A 19811-nucleotide genomic window follows, 5' to 3' on the forward strand; every position below is an offset into this window, starting at 1 on the left:
CCAGAACCCCCCCTTACCGCTCTCATAACTCACCAGTACCCCCTCACCGCTCTCATAACTCACCAGTACCCCCTCACCGCTCTCATAACTCACCAGTACCCCCCTCACCGTTCTCATAACTCACCAGTAGCCCCCTCACCGCTCTCATAACTCACCAGTACCCCCCTCATCGTTCTCATAACTCACCAGTAGCCCCCTCACCGTTCTCATAACTCACCAGTACCCCCTCACCTCTCTCATAACTCACCAGTAGCCCCCTCACCGCTCTCATAACTCACCAGTACCCCCCTCACCGTTCTCATAACTCACCAGTACCCCCTCACCTCTCTCATAACTCACCTAGCTAACTCTTTCACTAACAAATTAGTTGACAAATCTGAGTGATAATCTTTCACGATTTGAAAACCGCAATGATTGTTGTATGAGAAGACTGGAGGTTGTGTTGACCATAAGTGTACGAGGCTGATGTTACGGGCAGCCCACAAGCACGTGTGTGACGGCATGGTGATGGTGGTGGTGGTGGTGACGCTGGCAGCCCTCGTCACAGCAGGTAAGCAACCATTCCCTACATGTATGGTGGTGGTGGTGCTGTTGGTGCTATTTTTTGTATTTATTTTCTACCACAGATGTTGCCCTACAGTTATAATGGTCACAGTTTTGTCAACCCTGGAGAGGGATAGAGATGCGTCCTCCACCACCCAGCAGTGAGCACTCAGTGTAGTGAGCTAACACTGATAATCACATTACATACAAACACTGACGTGGTGGGGGGGGTGGGGTACATTATCAGGGCACAAGATATGTTCTGTGACAGTACAGGAGGCCGTTGTGTACTTGACCACACAATGTGATTAATGCAGCCCATCCTACTCTTAAGATAGTACTGACCATCCTACTCTTAAGATAGTACTGACCATCCTACTCTTAAGACAGTACTGACCATCCTACTCTTAAGATAGTACTGACCATCCTACTCTTAAGACAGTACTGACCATCCTACTCTTAAGATAGTACTGACCATCCTACTCTTAAGATAGTACTGACCATCCTACTCTTAAGATAGTACTGACCATCCTACTCTTAAGATAGTACTGACCATCCTACTCTTAAGACAGTACTGACCATCCTACTCTTAAGATAGTACTGACCATCCTACTCTTAAGACAGTACTGACCATCCTACTCTTAAGATAGTACTGACCATCCTACTCTTAAGATAGTACTGACCATCCTACTCTTAAGACAGTATTGACCATCCTACTCTTAAGATAGTACTGACCATCCTACTCTTAAGACAGTACTGACCATCCTACTCTTAAGATAGTACTGACCATCTTACTCTTAAGATAGTACTGACCATCCTCCTCTTAACATAGTTCTGACCATCCTACTCTTAAGATAGTACTGACCATCTTACTCTTAACATAGTACTGACCATCCTCCTCTTAACATAGTTCTGACCATCCTACTCTTAAGATAGTACTGACCATCCTCCTCTTAAGATAGTACTGACCATCCTACTCTTAAGATAGTACTGACCATCCTCCTCTTAAGTTAGTACTGACCATCCTACTTTTAAGATAGTACTGACCATCCTACTCTTAAGATAGTACTGACCATCCTACTCTTAAGATAGTACTGACCATCCTCCTCTTAAGTTAGTACTGACCATCCTACTCTTAAGAGAGTACTGACCATCCTACTCTTAAGATAGTACTGACCACCCTACTCTTAAGATAGTACTGACCATCCTACTCTTAAGATAGTACTGACCATCCTACTCTTAAGATAGTACTGACCATCCTACTCTTAAGATAATACTGACCATCCTATTCTTAAGATAGTACTGACCACTGACCATCCTCCTCTTAAGATAGTACTGACCATCCTCTTCTTAAGATAGTACTGACCATCCTCCTCTTAAGTTAGTTCTGACCATCCTCCTCTTAAGATAGTACTGACCATCCTCTTCTTAAGATAGTACTGACCACCCTACTCTTAAGATAGTACTGACCATCCTACTCTTAAGATAGTACTGACCATCCTACTCTTAAGATAGTACTGACCATCCTCCTCTTAAGTTAGTACTGACCATCCTACTCTTAAGATAGTACTGACCATCCTACTCTTAAGATAGTACTGACCATCCTACTCTTAAGATAGTACTGACCATCCTCCTCTTAAGTTAGTACTGACCATCCTACTCTTAAGATAGTACTGACCATCTACTCTTAAGATAGTACTGACCACCCTACTCTTAAGATAGTACTGACCATCCTACTCTTAAGATAGTACTGACCATCCTACTCTTAAGATAGTACTGACCATCCTACTCTTAAGATAATACTGACCATCCTATTCTTAAGATAGTACTGACCACTGACCATCCTCCTCTTAAGATAGTACTGACCATCCTCTTCTTAAGATAGTACTGACCATGCTCCTCTTAAGTTAGTACTGACCATCCTCCTCTTAAGATAGTACTGACCATCCTCTTCTTAAGATAGTACTGACCACCCTACTCTTAAGATAGTACTGACCAACCTACTCTTAAGATAGTACTGACCATCCTACTCTTAAGATAGTACTGACCACCCTACTCTTAAGATAGTACTGACCATCCTCCTCTTAAGATAATACTGACCATCCTATTCTTAAGATAGTACTGACCACTGACCATCCTCCTCTTAAGATAGTACTGACCACCCTACTCTTAAGATAGTACTGACCATCCTCCTCTTAAGATAATACTGACCATCCTATTCTTAAGATAGTACTGACCACTGACCATCCTCCTCTTAAGATAGTACTGACCACTGACCATCCTCCTCTTAAGATAGTACTGACCGTCCTCCTCTTAAGATAGTACTGACCATCCTACTCTTAAGATAGTACTGACCATCCTATTCTTAAGATAGTACTGACCATCCTATTCTTAAGATAGTACTGACCATCGTACTCTTAAGATAGTACTGACCATCCTATTCTTAAGATAGTACTGACCATCCTACTCTTAAGATAGTACTGACCATCCTATTCTTAAGATAGTACTGCCCATCCTCCTCTTAAGATAGTACTGACCATCCTATTCTTAAGATAGTACTGACCATCCTCCTCTTAAGATAGTACTGACCATCCTCCTCTTAAGATAGTACTGACCATCCTCCTCTTAAGATAGTACTGACTATCCTATTCTTAAGATAGTACTGACCATCCTATTCTTAAGATAGTACTGACCATCCTCCTCTTAAGATAGTACTGACCATCCTCCTCTTAAGATAGTACTGACCATCCTCCTCTTAACATAGTACTGACCATCCTACTCTTAAGATAGTACTGACCATCCTCCTCTTAGGATAGTACTGACCATCCTCCTCTTAAGACAGTACTGACCATCCTACTCTTAAGATAGTACTGACCATCCTATTCTTAAGATAGTACTGACCATCCTTCTCCTAAGATAGTACTGACCGTCCTCCTCTTAAGATAGTACTGACCATCCTACTCTTAAGATAGTACTGACCATCCTCCTCTTAAGATAGTACTGACCATCCTCCTCTTAACATAGTACTGACCATCCTCCTCTTAACATAGTACTAACCATCCTATTCTTAAGATAGTACTGACCATCCTACTCTTAAGACAGTACTGACCATCCTACTCTTAAGACAGTACTGACCATCCTACTCTTAAGACAGTACTGACCATCCTACTCTTAAGATAGTACTGACCATCCTCCTCTTAAGACAGTACTGACCATCCTACTCTTAAGACAGTACTGACCATCCTACTCTTAAGATAGTACTGACCATCCTCCTCTTAAGATAGTACTGACCATCCTACTCTTAAGATAGTTCTGACCATCCTCCTTTTAAGACAGTACTGACCGTCCTCCTCTTAAGACAGTACTGACCATCCTACTCATAAGACAGTACTGACCATCCTACTCTTAAGATAGTACTGACCATCCTCCTCTTAAGACAGTACTGACCGTCCTCCTCTTAAGACAGTACTGACCATCCTACTCATAAGACAGTACTGACCATCCTACTCTTAAGATAGTACTGACCATCCTCCTCTTAAGACAGTACTGACCGTCCTCCTCTTAAGACAGTACTGACCATCCTACTCTTAAGATAGTACTGACCATCCTACTCTTAAGATAGTACTGACCATCCTACTCTTATGATAGTACTGACCATCCTCCTCTTAAGATAGTACTGACCATCCTCCTCTTAAGATAATACTGACCATCCTACTCTTAAGACAGTACTGACCATCCTACTCTTAAGACAGTACTGACCATCCTACTCTTAAGACAGTACTGACCATCCTACTCTTAAGATAGTACTGACCATCCTACTCTTAAGATAATACTGACCATCCTACTCTTAAGATAATACTGACCATCCTACTCTTAAGACAGTACTTATAGTAACAATGTGCACCATTCTACATATATTGACGTAATGGAAAATTAGATAGTAGAAATTAGTACTATTAAATTTGGACAAACCGGAAAAGGTTTTATATTTATGTTGGAAATAAAACCAAACCAAACCATCGTAGGCCTAACACACGCTATCTGATCTTCTTTAGATGAGATCTTATCTTGAGATGATTTCGGGGCTTTTAGTGTCCCCGCGGCCCGGTCCTCGACCAGGCCTCCCGGTCCTAATGCCTATTATATTACTGTAGGTGCTTCACTCAGCCTAATAATATTTAAGAAATTTGTTTAGCTTTAATTGTGTCCGCTCTATAGAGTTAATAGTACAAGATTATATTATCTTATTGTTCATTATGTCAATATATATGTATCATGGTGGCCATAGTTACGATATTTTTATCTAAACTGGTGCATGGTTGGGTTGATGGGCAACTACTAAGGTGGTGGTGGTGGTGGTGGTGGTGGTGGTGGTGATGGTGGTTGAGGCGGGAGTGGTGTTGGTGGTGATGGTGGGAATGGTGTTGGTGGTGATTGTGGTAGTGATGTTGCTGGTGGTGGTGGTGGTGGTGGTGATGGTAGTAGTGGTGTTGGTGTGCGATGGTGGTAGTGATGTTGGTGGCGAGGGTGGTTGTGATGTTGGTGGTGATAATGGTGATGTTAGTGGTGTTGGTGGTGGAAGTATTGGTGGTGATGATGGTAGTGATGTAGTTGATGGTGTTGGTGGTGTTTGTGGTGATTATGGTAGTGCTGTTAGTGGCTGATAGAGGTAGTGGTAGTGGTGGTGGTAGTGGTAGTGGTGGTGATGGTGGTAGTGGTGGCGGTGGTGATGATAGTGGTACAGGTGTTGGTCGTAGTGGTGGTGGTGGTGATGGGTGTAGTGGTTGTGGTGGTGGTGATGGGTGTAGTGGTTGTGGTGGTGGTGGTGGAAGTGGTACTGGGGTTGGTGGTGACGGTGGTAGTGGTGACGGTGGTAGTGGTGCTGGTGGTGAAAAGTAGTATTCGTGTTGGTGGTGATTGTAGAAGTGTTGGTGGTGGTGATAGTGGTAGTGGTGTTAATGGCTGATAGTTATAGTGGTGTTGGTGGTGGTGTTGTTGGTGATGTTGGTGGTGATTATGGTATAGTGTTAATATTAGTGGTGTTAGTGGTTGTAGTTGTGGTGTTACTGATGATAGTAGTGGTGGTAGTAGTGGTGGTAGTTGTGGTGTTAGTGGTGGTAGTAGTGGTGTTAGTGGTGTTAGTAGTGGTGTTAGTAGTGGTAGTAGTGGTGGTAGTAGTGGTGGTAGTTGTGGTGTTAGTGGTGGTAGTAGTGATGTTAGTTGTGGTAGTAGTGGTGTTAGTGGTGGTAGTAGTGGTGTTAGTGGTGGTAGTAGTGGTGGTAGTAGTGGTGGTAGTTGTGGTGTTAGTGGTGGTAGTAGTGGTGTTAGTGGTGGTAGTAGTGGTGTTAGTGGTGGTAGTAGTGGTGGTAGTTGTGGTGTTAGTGGTGGTAGTAGTGGTGGTAGTTGTGGTGTTAGTGGTGGTAGTAGTGGTGGTAGTAGTGGTGGTAGTTGTGGTGTTAGTGGTGGTAGTAGTGGTGGTAGTTGTGGTGTTAGTGGTGGTAGTAGTGGTGGTAGTAGTGGTGTTAGTAGTGGTGTTAGTGGTGGTGTTAGTGGTGGTAGTAGTGGTGGTAGTTGTGGTGTTAGTAGTGGTGTTAGTGGTGGTGTTAGTGGTGGTAGTAGTGGTGGTAGTAGTGGTGGTAGTTGTGGTGTTAGTGGTGGTAGTAGTGGTGTTAGTGGTGGTAGTAGTGGTGTTAGTGGTGGTAGTAGTGGTGGTAGTTGTGGTGTTAGTGGTGGTAGTAGTGGTGTTAGTGGTGGTAGTAGTGGTGTTAGTGGTGGTAGTAGTGGTGGTAGTTGTGGTGTTAGTGGTGGTAGTAGTGGTGGTAGTTGTGGTGTTAGTAGTGGTGTTAGTGGTGGTAGTAGTGGTGGTAGTTGTGGTGTTAGTGGTGGTAGTAGTGGTGGTAGTTGTGGTGTTAGTGGTGGTAGTAGTGGTGGTAGTAGTGGTGTTAGTGGTGGTGTTAGTGGTGGTAGTAGTGGTGGTAGTAGTGGTGGTAGTTGTGGTGTTAGTGGTGGTAGTAGTGGTGTTAGTGGTGGTAGTTGTGGTGTTAGTGGTGGTAGTAGTGGTGGTAGTAGTGGTGTTAGTGGTGGTAGTAGTGGTGGTAGTAGTGGTGGTAGTTGTGGTGTTAGTAGTGGTGTTAGTGGTGGTAGTAGTGGTGTTAGTTGTGGTGTTAGTGGTGGTAGTAGTGGTGTTAGTGGTGGTAGTAGTGGTGGTAGTAGTGGTGGTAGTTGTGGTGTTATTGGTGGTAGTAGTGGTGGTAGTTGTGGTGTTAGTGGTGGTAGTAGTGGTGTTAGTGGTGGTAGTAGTGGTGGTAGTGGTGTTGGTGGTGGTAGTAGTGGTGGTAGTGGTGTTGGTGGTGGTAGTAGTGGTGGTAGTGGTGTTAGTGGTGGTAGTAGTGGTGGTAGTGGTGTTAGTGGTGGTAGTAGTGGTGGTAGTGGTGTTAGTGGTGGTAGTAGTGGTGGTAGTGGTGTTGGTGGTGGTAGTAGTGGTGTTAGTGGTGGTAGTAGTGGTGGTAGTGGTGTTGGTGGTGGTAGTAGTGGTGGTAGTTGTGTTAGTGGTGGTAGTAGTGGTGGTAGTGGTGTTGGTGGTGGTAGTAGTGGTGGTAGTGGTGTTAGTGGTGGTAGTAGTGGTGGTAGTGGTGTTGTTGGTGGTAGTAGTGGTGGTAGTGGTGTTAGTGGTGGTAGTAGTGGTGTTAGTGGTGGTAGTAGTGGTGTTAGTGGTGGTAGTGGTGTTAGTGGTGGTAGTAGTGGTGGTAGTGGTGTTGGTGGTGGTAGTAGTGGTGGTAGTGGTGTTGGTGGTGGTAGTAGTGGTGGTAGTGGTGTTAGTGGTGGTAGTAGTGGTGGTAGTGGTGTTGGTGGTGGTAGTAGTGGTGGTAGTGGTGTTGGTGGTGGTAGTAGTGGTGGTAGTGGTGTTGGTGGTGGTAGTAGTGGTGTTAGTGGTGGTAGTAGTGGTGGTAGTGGTGTTGTTGGTGGTAGTAGTGGTGGTAGTGGTGGTAGTATTGGTGGTAGTGGTGTTAGTGGTGGTAGTAGTGGTGTTAGTGGTGGTAGTAGTGGTAGTAGTAGTGGTAGTAGTGGTGTTAGTGGTGTTAGTAGTGGTAGTAGTGGTGTTAGTGGTGTTAGTAGTGGCAGTAGTGGTGGTGGTAGTGGTGGTAGTAGTGGTGGTAGTAGTGACAGTAGTGGTGGTGGTAGTAGTGGTAGTAGTGGTGTTAGTGGTGGTAGTAGTGGTGTTAGTGGTAGTAGTAGTGGTGGTAATAGTAGTGGTAGTTGTGGTGTTAGTGGTGGTAGTAGTGGTGGTAGTAGTGGTAGTAGTGGTGGTAGTTGTGGTGGTGGTAATAGTAGTGGTAGTCGAGGTGTTGGTGGTGGTAGTAGTAGTGGTGGTAATAGTAGTGGTAGTTGTGGTGTTAGTGGTGGTAGTAGTGGTGTTAGCGGTGGTAGTAGTGGTGTTAGTGGTGGTAGTAGTGGTGTTAGTGGTGGTAGTAGTGGTGGTAGTAGTGGTAGTAGTGGTGGTAGTAGTGGTGTTAGTGGTGGTAGTAGTGGTGTTAGTAATGGTAGTAGTGGTGGTAGTAGTGGTGGTAGTAGTGGTAGTAGTGGTGGTAGTAGTGGTGTTAGTGGTGGTAGTAGTGGTGTTAGTAATGGTAGTAGTGGTGGTAGTAGTGGTGGTAGTAGTGGTAGTAGTGGTGGTAGTAGTGGTGTTAGTGGTGGTAGTAGTGGTGTTAGTAATGGTAGTAGTGGTGGTAGTGGTGGTGTTAGTGGTGGTAGTAGTGGTGGTAGTAGTGGTGGTAGTAGTGGTGGTAGTGGTGTTAGTGGTGGTAGTAATGGTAGTAGTGGTGGTAGTAGTAGTGGTGGTAGTAGTGGTGGTCGAGGTGTTGGTGGTGGTAGTGTGTTGTGACCCCCCTCCCATACAGACTAGTGATATAGGTCCTGCCCTAAAGGGAGTTATTCCTTACTGGGTCCTACAGAGCATCCAGATGAACCATTTATTACAAGTAACCACCGTTGAAAATTACAGAAGATGAATTAAGGAGAATATGAGGAACTGTGTGGGACCAGGATGATAGGTTTACAATATGTCAACATTCTTCCAAGAAAAAGAGTTAGAAATGAATGGTTGTCGAGGGCACTTGGTGTCAATTGCCGGCTGGAAAGATATTGCAAATCAAATGCAATGTCTTTCATAGATAACTGGGAACACTTCTATGGAAGAAATGAAATGTATGCTCAGGATGGGGTGTATCTATCTAGGGCTGGGGTTGTTGTTGTTGTTGCGATCTCATTGGAACCTGTGGTTGGAGGCTTTTGTTTGGGTTTAAACTGTTAGAAGATAGTGGTATGTGAATTGATATGGAGGAATGAGGTAATTAGAGTGTGTTTGTGGGAGAAACAAATTGGCAAAATGATCAGGAAAAGCGAAGGGCCTCAAAATAACAATACACTTAGGATATATTACACTAACAGTAGGAGTCTAAGAAACAAAATTAAGTATTTAAATGCTCTTGTCTGCACAGAAAATATAGATATTATTGCGCTAACCGAAACGTGGATAATGTAGAAATTGGAGAACTATTAGCTGAAAATCAAATGAGTGGATTTAAACTATTTCACACTGATAAATATATATTAGACGAGGAGGTGGAGTAGCCATATATGTTAGGGAAAATTTGAAATGTAGTCTCAAAGAGGGAGTCAAAACTGAGCCACACACAGAAACTATTTGGATAGAATTAAACGAAAAAGCAAATAATATTATAATAGGAGTTATATACAGGCCACCAAACTTAGACAGAATGGAAGCAAAGCACCTTTCGGATGAAATATCTAGAGCATCTAGATCTAACAGTATTTATGTCATTGGTGACTTTAATTTTAGTGGAATAAACTGGTTTAACAGAACAGGGAATAATGTAGCAGAAGATTTTCTAGAATTAATTGACTATTGCTCTCTTACGCAACACATTAAGGAACCAACACAGAAAAATATTATTTTAGTTTTAGTGTTAATTAATAGAGGAAACAAAAATTAATGACACAGAAATAGGGAGTTAACATAGAATGGAATAGATCTGGAGGAGAAAATTTTGTTAAAGTGCCAGATTTTCGAAAAGCTAATTTTAATATCCTAAGAAATCTTTTGGGTTAAATACATTGGAAAGTCTTGGGGATTGGCGGGGGAAGAGGGGCGGTCTTGGAGCAAGATGTGAACCCAGTGACGGGTGATGTAAAAAGTGATTTGGATTTGGATTCAAAATATAGCTTATTTATAAATATTCTAAGCAAAGCACAGGAATGTAGTATACCAATCAAATTGAATTGATCGAATACTAATAACCTGAAGTGGATAACAAAGGATCTGAAGAACCTTATAGGTTGAAAGAGAGTGTGGTACAAAATGACTAAGAATGGGGAAGTCAGTTTTGATCAAGAATTCGTTCAACTGGTTAGAAATGTTATATCGAACAAAGATTAGAGAGAGGATAGGTCCATTAAAAACTGAGACAGGTCACATAACGGATAATGACAAAGAGATGAGTAGGTAATTGGTTCCACAAATCAACAACCCTTTTACTGAGCCAGTATTTACCCAAGTCTTTTCTAAATATATACTTATCCAATTTATGCCCCATTGTTTCGTGTTCTGTCTTGTATTAATATTTTTAATAGCCGATTAATATCCCCTTTATTATGATCATTCATCCACTTATACACCTCTATCATATCACTCCTAATTCTTCGCCTTTCTAGAGAATGTAATTTAAGCTTTGTCAATCTTTCTTCATATGACAGGTTTCTAATTTGGGGGATTACCTTGTTAATCCTATGATGGATGCCTTCTAGTGAATTTATATCCACTCTATAGTATGGCGACCAAAACTAAACTGCATAATATAAATCTGGATTACCCAGAGCAAGATATAGCTGAAGAACAACACGAGGTGTCTTATTTCTAACGCTTCGATTAATAAATCCCAATGTCCTATTTGCCGTATTACGAACATTTATGCATTGATTTTTTGGTTTTAAATTCTTACTAATCATTGCTCCCAGATTCCTTTCGAAATCCGACTTCACAGTCTCAGCACCATCTAGCTCGTATCTTGGAACTCTATCATCATTACCTAACCTCAAAACCTTACATTTGTCAGCATTAAACTTCATCTGCCAATCTTTTGACCATTTTAAAACTTTATTTAGATCTTCTTGAAGTGATAGTGAGTCCCTTTCCGCGTTTATTTCCCTCCCGATTTTTTGTATCATCGGCAAATTTGCAAATATTGCTGCTAAAGCCTGAATTTAAATCATTTATATATATACATATATATATATATATATATATATATATATATATATATATATATATATATATATATATATATATATATATATATATATATATATATATATACATATATATAATGAATAATAGGGATCCCAGAACAGAGCCTTCAGGCATTCCCACACAACATTTCCCACTCTGACTTTTTTTATACTAACTCTCTGTTTCCTTTGATATAGCCATTATAATGGTAAAACCCTCAAATGGCCATTTGAATGGCCATTCAAACATGAATGGCCATTTGTAAAACCTTGTTATGAATTATGTATTGATTTATGTTTTTCAAGATGAAGACGAATGGTTTTTGCAATTATCGATTCAAGTAACTTTTCCACAATAAATATTATTGGCCGATAGTTTGACGCAAGTGATCTATCTCCTTTCTTAAAAATTGGTACCTCATTAGCAACCTTCCACGACTCTGGCACTCTGGGAGCCGGTCGGCCGAGCGGACAGCACGCTGGAGTTGTGATCCTTGGTTCGATGCCAGGCGCCGGCGAGAAACAATGGGCAGAGTTTCTTTCACCCTGTGCCCCTGTTACCTAGCAGTAAAATAGGTACCTGGGTGTTAGTCAGCTGTCACGGGCTGCTTCCTGAGGGTGGAGGCCTGGTCGAGGACCGGGCCGCGGGGACACTAAAAAACCCCGAAATCATCTCAAGATAACCTCAAGAAGATAACCTCTGCCTGACTCTAATGATTTATTAAATATGGTAGACAATGGATCGCAAAGCTTCCCTTTGCATTCTTTAAGCACCCTAGCAAACACTTCGTCCGGCCCTGGGGATTTGTTTGGTTTGAGTTTCACTATAAATTTAATAACATCCTTCCTGGTAACTGTTAAACTAGTCAATCTGTCCTAGTCCCCACTCACATAGACTTGTTCGGCTGAAGGCATAGAGTTGAGTTCTTCTCTAGTAAATTCAGAGATAAAATATTTATTAAAAATACTACTCATCTCTTCGTCTTGATCCGTTATCTGACCTGTCTCAGTTATTAATGGACCTATTCTTTTTGTAATCTTTGTTATGAAAAAAAGCTAAAGGATTTGTCTTTGCTTATTCTGCTATGTGAACTTCATAGTTTTTTTCCCCCTCCTTATCTCTTGTTTTAACATTTCTAACTAGTTGTACAAATTCGTGTTCTAAACTGACTTCCCTATTCTTAATCCTTTTGTAACAAGCTCTCTTTCTACTGATAAGGTTCTTCAAGATCCTTTGTTATCCATTTCGGGTCATTATTATTTTGATGTATTCAATTTGTATGTTAAACTAAGTTCCTGTGCTTTGCTTAGAATATTTTTAAATCAGTTATATTTCGAATCCACATCAAAATTCTCTTTTTACAGCACACATTGCTGGGTTCACGTCTCGCTCGAGCCCAAGTAGTAGTGGAATAAGGCACAACTGGCTGCAGTTTTGCTTTTTGCTGCCGGCAGCGAGTTGGGCCATGGATTTTACCCCAAAAAATGCACCTGTCCAAGACATTCCAATCTATTTCATTCAAAAATTTCTTAGACTATTAAAATCAGCTTTTTGAAAATCTGGCAATTTAACAGAATTTTCTACAATAAATATATTCCATTCTATGCTAAATCGGATTTCTTTGTAATCACTGTTCCCTAGCTCACTCCCTATTTCGATGTCATTAATTTGTGTTTCTCTGTTAGTTAACAATAAGTCTAAAATATTATTTTCCCGCGTTGGTTCCTTAATGTGTTGCGTAAGAGGGCAATCGTCAATTAATTCTAGAAAATCTTCCGCTTCATTATTCCGTGTTCTGTTAAACCAATTTATTCCACTGAAATTAAAGTCACCCATGACACAAATACTGTTAGACCTAGATGCTCTAGATATTTCATCCCACAGATGCTTTGCTTCCATCCTCTCTAAGCTTGGTGGCCTGTATATAACTACTATTATAAGATTATTTGCTTTTTCGTTTAATTCTATCCAAATAGTTTCTGTGTGTGGCTCAGTTTTGATTCCCTCTTTGAGACTACATTTCAAATTGTCCCTAACATATATGGCTACTCCACCTCCTCGTCTAATACATCTATCTGTGTGAAATAGTTTAAATCCATTTACTTGATATTCAGCTAATAGTTCTCTATTTTCTACATTCATTCCCGTTTCGGTAAGTGCAATAATATCTATTTTTTCTGTGCAGACAAGAGCATATAAATCGTTTATTTTGTTTCTTAGACTTTTACCGTTAGTGTAATATACTATCAGTGTATTGTTATTTTGAGGCCCTTCTCTGTCCCTGATCATTTCGCCAATTCGTTTCTCTCAGAAACACATACTTTTATTCCCTCTATTTCCATATTAATTCCCATACCACTATCTACTAGCAGTTTAAACCCAAACAAACCCCTCCCACCACAGGTTGCAACGAATTCACAACAGCAACAACCCCAGCCCTCGATAGATTCAGATTTGAGATGTAAGATTTGCAATGTTGCCGATGATACAAAAATCTGGAGGGAAATAAACACGGAAAAATACTCTATCACTTCAAGACAGTGATGTAGATGACGACACGGTACTGTAGCTGACGTGACGGAGGTGTAGCTGACGTTAAGGAATGTAGCTGCCATTACGGTACTGTAGCTGACGTTACGGTACTATAGCCTACGTCACGGTACTGAAGCTGACGTCTAGAACTCTATCTGACGGTACGGTTCTGTAGCTGACATTAAGGTATTGTAGTTGACGTTAGGGCACTGTATCTCATATTACGGTATTGTAGCTGGCGTTACAGTACTGTTGCTGATGTTGCGGCACTGTAGCTGATGTTTCAGTTTGTAGCTGCCGTTACAGTATTGCAGCTGATGCTACAGTACTGTGCCTGACGTTACAGTACTGTAGCTGAATTTTCGTTACAATAGGTGACATTACGGTCCTTTAGCTAACGTTACAGTTCTGTAGCCGACGTTACGGTTCAGTAGCCTACGTCACTGTACTGTAACTGACGTCACGGAATTGTATCTGAGGTCACGGAATTGTATCTGACGTCTGGGTACAGTAGCTGACGTCACGGTAATGTAGCTGACGTTGCAGTATGTAGCAGCTGTTTCAGTACTGAAACTAAATATAAAGAACTGTAGCTGACGTTACAGTAAAATATCTGACGTAACGGTCCTGTACCTAACGTCACAGTTCTGTAACTGATGTTACGGAACTGTAGATGATGATACGGTACTTTAGCTGACGTTTCGGAAAAGGAGCTGACGTTACAGTACTGTACCTGACGTTACAACACTGTAGCTGATGTTATAGTGCTGTAGTTGACGTTTTGGTATGTAGCTGCCGTTACAGAACTGTAGCTGTCGTTACAGAACTGTAGCTGCCGTTACAGAACTGTAGCTGTCGTTACAGAACTGTAGCTGTCGTTAAGGTACTGTAGCTGCAGTTACGGTACTGTACCTGATGTTACAGTACTGCAGCTGATGTTACAGTACAGTAGCTGACGTTACTGTACTGTAAATGACGTTATGTTCCTGTAGCTGACGTTACAGTACTGTAGCTGTCGTTACTGTACTGGGGCTGACGTTACAGTACTGTAGCTGTCGTTACTGTACTGTGGCTGACGTTACAGTACTGTAGCTGTCGTTACTATACAGTAGCTGACGTTACTGTACTGTAGCTGACGTTACAATACTGTAGCTGTCGTTACAATATTATTGTTGACGTTACAATATTGTAGCTGACGTTACAGTGTACCTGATTACCTGCTTAATGGGATTCTGGGAGTTCTTGGACTCGTCAAGCCCGGCCCGAGGCCCGGCCCGATGCCCGGCCTGACTTGTGAGAGTTTGGTCCACCACAGCCCGGTTGGTTCGGCACTTTTTGTAGAAAACAAGCAAGTTTTCTCCTTAAGTTGTCCGCGGTTGTTCCGGCAATATTTCTTATAGTCGCTGGGAGGACGTTGAACAACCGCGGACCTCTGATGTTTATACAGTGTTCTCTGATTGTGCCTATCGCACCTCTGCTCTTCACTGGTTCTATTCTGCATTTGCTTCCATATCGTTCACTCCAGTACGTTATTATTTTACAGTGGAGATTTGGGACCCTGGCCCTCCAGTATTTTCCATGTGTATATTATTTGGTATCTCTCTCGTCTCCTTTCTAGCGAGTAATTTGGAGAGCTTTGAGACGATCCCAATAATTTAGGTGTTTTATCGCGTCTCTGCGTGCCGTATGTTTTCTGTATTCCCTCTATTTCAGCAATCTCTCCTGCTCTGAAGGGGGAAGTGAGTAGAGACAACACAAGTGATTTGAAGAGTACAACCATTGTTCTCTTAATAATAAAATAATAATAATAAAATTTATAATAATAAAATTATTAAAATAATTATTATTAATAATAAAATGTATCACAACAAAATGAGGTCAATGAGAATTACTGGTAAAGTAGGACGCTGGATACTCAGTTTTCTGTCGAACAGAACACAAAGAGTAACATTCAACAATATAAAATAGAGTCCAAGCGCACTTAAAAGCTCAGTACCTCAAGGCACAGTCCTTGCACCACTGCTGTTCCTTATTCTCATATCAGATATAGACTCAAATACAAGGCACAGCTTCGTATCATCCTTTTCTAATGACACAAAAATAGCATGAAAATTACCTCTGCTGAAGATATTGAAAAACTACAAGCAGATATTAACAAAGTTTTCGATTGGGCATCAGAAAATAACATGATGTTTAACAGCGATAAATTCCAGGTACTCACGGTAAAAATGAGGACCTTAAACATAATAGAGGGTACAAAACGCAATCAAATTTGCCCATAGTAGGAAAGCAACATATAAAGGATTTGGGAATAATGATGTCTGACGACCTAAATTTTAGGGAACATAACCAAGCAAATATTGCGGCAGCCAGAAAAATGATAGGATGGATTACGAGAACTTTCAAATCCAGGGATTCCATCACAATGGTTGTACTCTTCAAATCACTTGTGCTGTCCCGTCTTGAGTACTGCTCAGTACTCACTTTCCCCTTCAGAGCAGGAGAGATTGTTGAATAGAGGGATATACGGGATACATAAACGAGATAAAGCATCTAAATTATTGGGATCATCTCAAGGCTCTCCAAATGTACAAGACGACGGGAGAGATATCAAATAATATACACGTGGAAAATACTGGAGGGACAGGTCCCGAATCTGCACAGTAAAATAACAACATACTGGAGTGAACGATATGGAAGAAAATGCCGAATAGAGTAGGTGAAGTGAAGAGTGAAGAGCAGGGGGGCCATAGGCACAATCAGAGAACACTGTATAACCATCAGAGGTCCGCGGTTGTTCAACTTTCTCCCAGCGAGCATAAGAAATATTGCCGAAACAACAGTGGACATCTTTAAGCGGAAATTAAATAGTTTCCTCCTAGGAGTGCCTGACCAACCAGGCTGTGGTGGGTACGTGGGCCTGCGGGCCGCTGCAAGCAACAGCCTGGTGGACTGAACTCTCACAAGTCAAGCCTGGCCTCGGGCCGGGCTTGGGGAGTAGAAGAACTCCCAGAACCCCATCGTTGCCAGGTATTGCGATGGGATCCCTGGATTTGAAGGTTCTCGTAATCCATCCTACCATTTTTCTGTCTGACACAATATATGCTTGGTTATGCTCCCTAAACGTTAAGTCGTCGGACATCATTATTCCCAAATCCTTGACATGCTGTTTTCCTACTTTGTGCAGATTCGATTGTGTTTTGTACCCTGTATTATGTTTCAGATCCAAATTTTTACTGTACCAAAGAACCTGGAATTTATCACTGTTAAACATCATGTTATTTTCTGCTGCCCAGTCGAAAACTTTGTTAATATCAGCTTGAAGTTTTTAATGTCTTCAGCAGAGGTAATTTTCATGCTGATTTTTGTGTCATCTGCAAAGGATGACACGAAGCTGTGACTTGTATTGTCAATACTGTAGCTGACGTTATAGTACTTGTAGCTGACGTTATAGTACTTGTAGCTGACGTTATAGTACTTGTAGCTGACGTTATAGTACTTGTAGCTGACGTTATAGTACTTGTAGCTGACGTTATAGTACTTGTAGCTGACGTTTGCGTTATAGTAATTTGTAGCTGACGTTTGTCAGTATTGTAGCTGACGTTATAGTATAGCACTGTAGCTGACGGTATGGAACTTGATCATGAGATATGTCTATATATGTGAGAGTTTGTGACTTGTGAGAAGTTTTGGAATAAATTGAAATTGGTATAAGGAATTTTAGCTCGGAAAATTTCTAAGAATTTTCTTTATTCTTTAACCTTTATTCCTGTCGTGATATTCAACTAGGTCGCCTGAGGAAGGACTTGCTTAGCTAACACACCAGTGTAGTAAACAGCTCATTCCTCATTTTGGGACCATGTATGAACAATTGACTAGGCGCGAGCAAACGCCGAGACCCCAATGAAAATTGAAATCCCCCCCACTTAGGCCACCGACCTTCGCCATTCGCCGAAGCGAATCTAACGAGTAGGTCACGGGCTCTCACAACAATAATTTATTGTTGTGTGGTGCCGTATATTTGATCCAAAGCTCAGAACTAGTCTCAACTTTATTAGTCGAGTGTGAAGAACACTTGCATAACAATAATAATGTGTGGGGGTGTAACGAAAAGACAGTGTTAACCATAACAACTTAGTTTATTCAATAAAGTACTAACTACTACAACAAAACAGAAGAATTGTCAATGACGTTACTCGAAATCCTTCCTGTGACACTATCAATGACAGCTAGACACCAGCCCCTCGGACTGCATAATGAACTAACTCGAACATAAGCGTGACCACAGAGGAATCAACAAGAAACAAGAACTAACAGATCTATAATCACAGTTACAACTAATGACACAGTAGGTTCTGAAATACGTCTCCAGTAACCTCCTAACTGTTCTACGCCTCAGTGCAGTCTACACTTGCAATGGCGGTTGCAATGCAATCAAATCAGTAGTCTTTCAATGACAACAATAACTAATGGGTTCACTGGCAACTCCAGCACCCTTCCTCAAATTAATCCTTACGTTAACACTCCGTCCCACGGACGATCAACAATCAATAACAATTGATTTACGTTAATAACACAATAACATTTACGTTAAATTAATAACTCTTACAACTGTCACTAGTAACGCGGAAATTACACAACACTCTACCCGTCGAGCATTCAGTGAGAAAATCCCATTAATCCCTGTACTACCAGACAGCTGATTATTCTCTTTACTAGTTACGTTAATTTACGTTAATCGGTTACTAATCACTCAGCGATGGTAAACTCTGATTTACAATGTCCAAAGTGCTAAGAGAACGGTAATCACTCGTGATTACCTTTAGAGTAATTAATTACTATCCTCAAGATTAATAATTAAACAATTAAAATACGCAGCCTTTTACACTGGCTCAGCAATTTACATTAAGGTATGAATTCCGTCTGAGCCTTCCATACTCAGATCAATTCAGGCGACTAATAACAGTAATTAGCCCCACGTTTACGTTATTCTAAAATGACGTTACTCCTCCCACGAGTCAATCAAGTGCCGGTACTTCCGGGCAGATAACGACGTTACGTTAATGGAACAATGGAGCCTTCGTGTGAGTCGATCAAACAAGGATCGAGGTTAATTACTTTGACTTCCTGAAACACGTCAATTACCCGGTCCACTGACCGTTAATTACGACAGACAATACTCTAATTCTTATCTGGCTGATGGCTAGGCTCCTCGAGACTACCGTAGCTGCTTACAGGAAAGTAAATTAACCCAAACGTATTCTACGTTACTCAAATTGTCAAAGAACAAATTCTCTTAAAGCAATGGGCGTTCCCTTGGTTACGTTATATTAATTGCCTCGCAATCACCTCACTGAATACTGGACTTCGATGTCCTACCAGATAACAGGAGAATATATGTGTACCCAAGTACTCGTCTACAGCCGAGTTCACCCACGACAATGACAAATCACACTAACAAATCACAGTGATTTACGTTACAATCCGGTTGCAATGACAATACTGCAGCACCTGGTAAAATAACATACAGGACATGAACCCTCTAGAACCCTGCCCCACAATGACTTTACTGAACTGCAATCACCTACAGTGATTGCTCAACACTAGCAACAATCACCATCAAATAACAACCCCTTTGCAATAACACACACGGCAGTTACTCTTAATTTCCAAATATTAGAATACTGCACACACTTACTTACTGTTGCAAATGACCCCAGTGCTCTCAATAACCCCTAGAACATAGGTCAATATATTTCAATCACCACACAGTAAATAACACAATAACACTGGGCACCGTGACACTACGATTATATATATATATATATATATATATATATATATATATATATATATATATATATATATATATATATATATATATATATATAATTACTGCTGACACATGTAGCCTACAGCTATCAAACGTTATTGGGAACACTAAAGAGATCTCGCACCCCTTAAATCACATGGGTGAGAGATTTATCGATCACGCATGTCGACAAACACTCTCGAGAGTTACGTTACTCGACAGAGCGGTGGCGGTCTCTCCAGCCAGCCTCGTCACTCACCAAATTCTACCAAAATTACGTTAAACTGTAACCACAATACGTTTATATATATAAATCACACTTGTCACGGCCCTGGGAACAATACAAGAAATTAAGACCACACTGTGGTACACTCCACAATAATCATTGCCAGGAATCACTTGCGTTATACATACCTGAGTGCTCAGTGTTGGAATTCCACACCTGCAAGACCACACATGGAAATTATATCACTCCGTCCCACGGACGATCAAAAATGATTACCACAAGGAAATAATATAATTATTACATGGACATCCTCTCAGTCCTTGGCTAATCTATGTATACTCTGTTCCCGTGTGTACCCACACACACACACACTGTACATCTGTGTACACCAG

General features: G+C 41.3%; 1 protein-coding gene across 1 annotated transcript in view; it reads left to right on the forward strand.

Annotated features, from left to right (window-relative positions):
- The first annotated feature begins 217 nt into the window (after positions 1-217).
- The window catches only part of LOC123766095 (uncharacterized), a 902969-nt gene continuing 883375 nt past the window's right edge, over positions 218-19811 (forward strand). The window contains exon 1 of the mRNA XM_069321294.1: positions 218-550. Within this exon, the coding sequence (XP_069177395.1) occupies positions 466-550 (85 nt within the window). The 5' untranslated portion in view covers positions 218-465. The remainder of the gene's footprint in view (positions 551-19811) is intronic.

This window comes from Procambarus clarkii, chromosome 9 (genome assembly GCF_040958095.1).
Source record: "Procambarus clarkii isolate CNS0578487 chromosome 9, FALCON_Pclarkii_2.0, whole genome shotgun sequence".
In the NCBI taxonomy this organism is placed as follows: domain Eukaryota; kingdom Metazoa; phylum Arthropoda; class Malacostraca; order Decapoda; family Cambaridae; genus Procambarus; species Procambarus clarkii.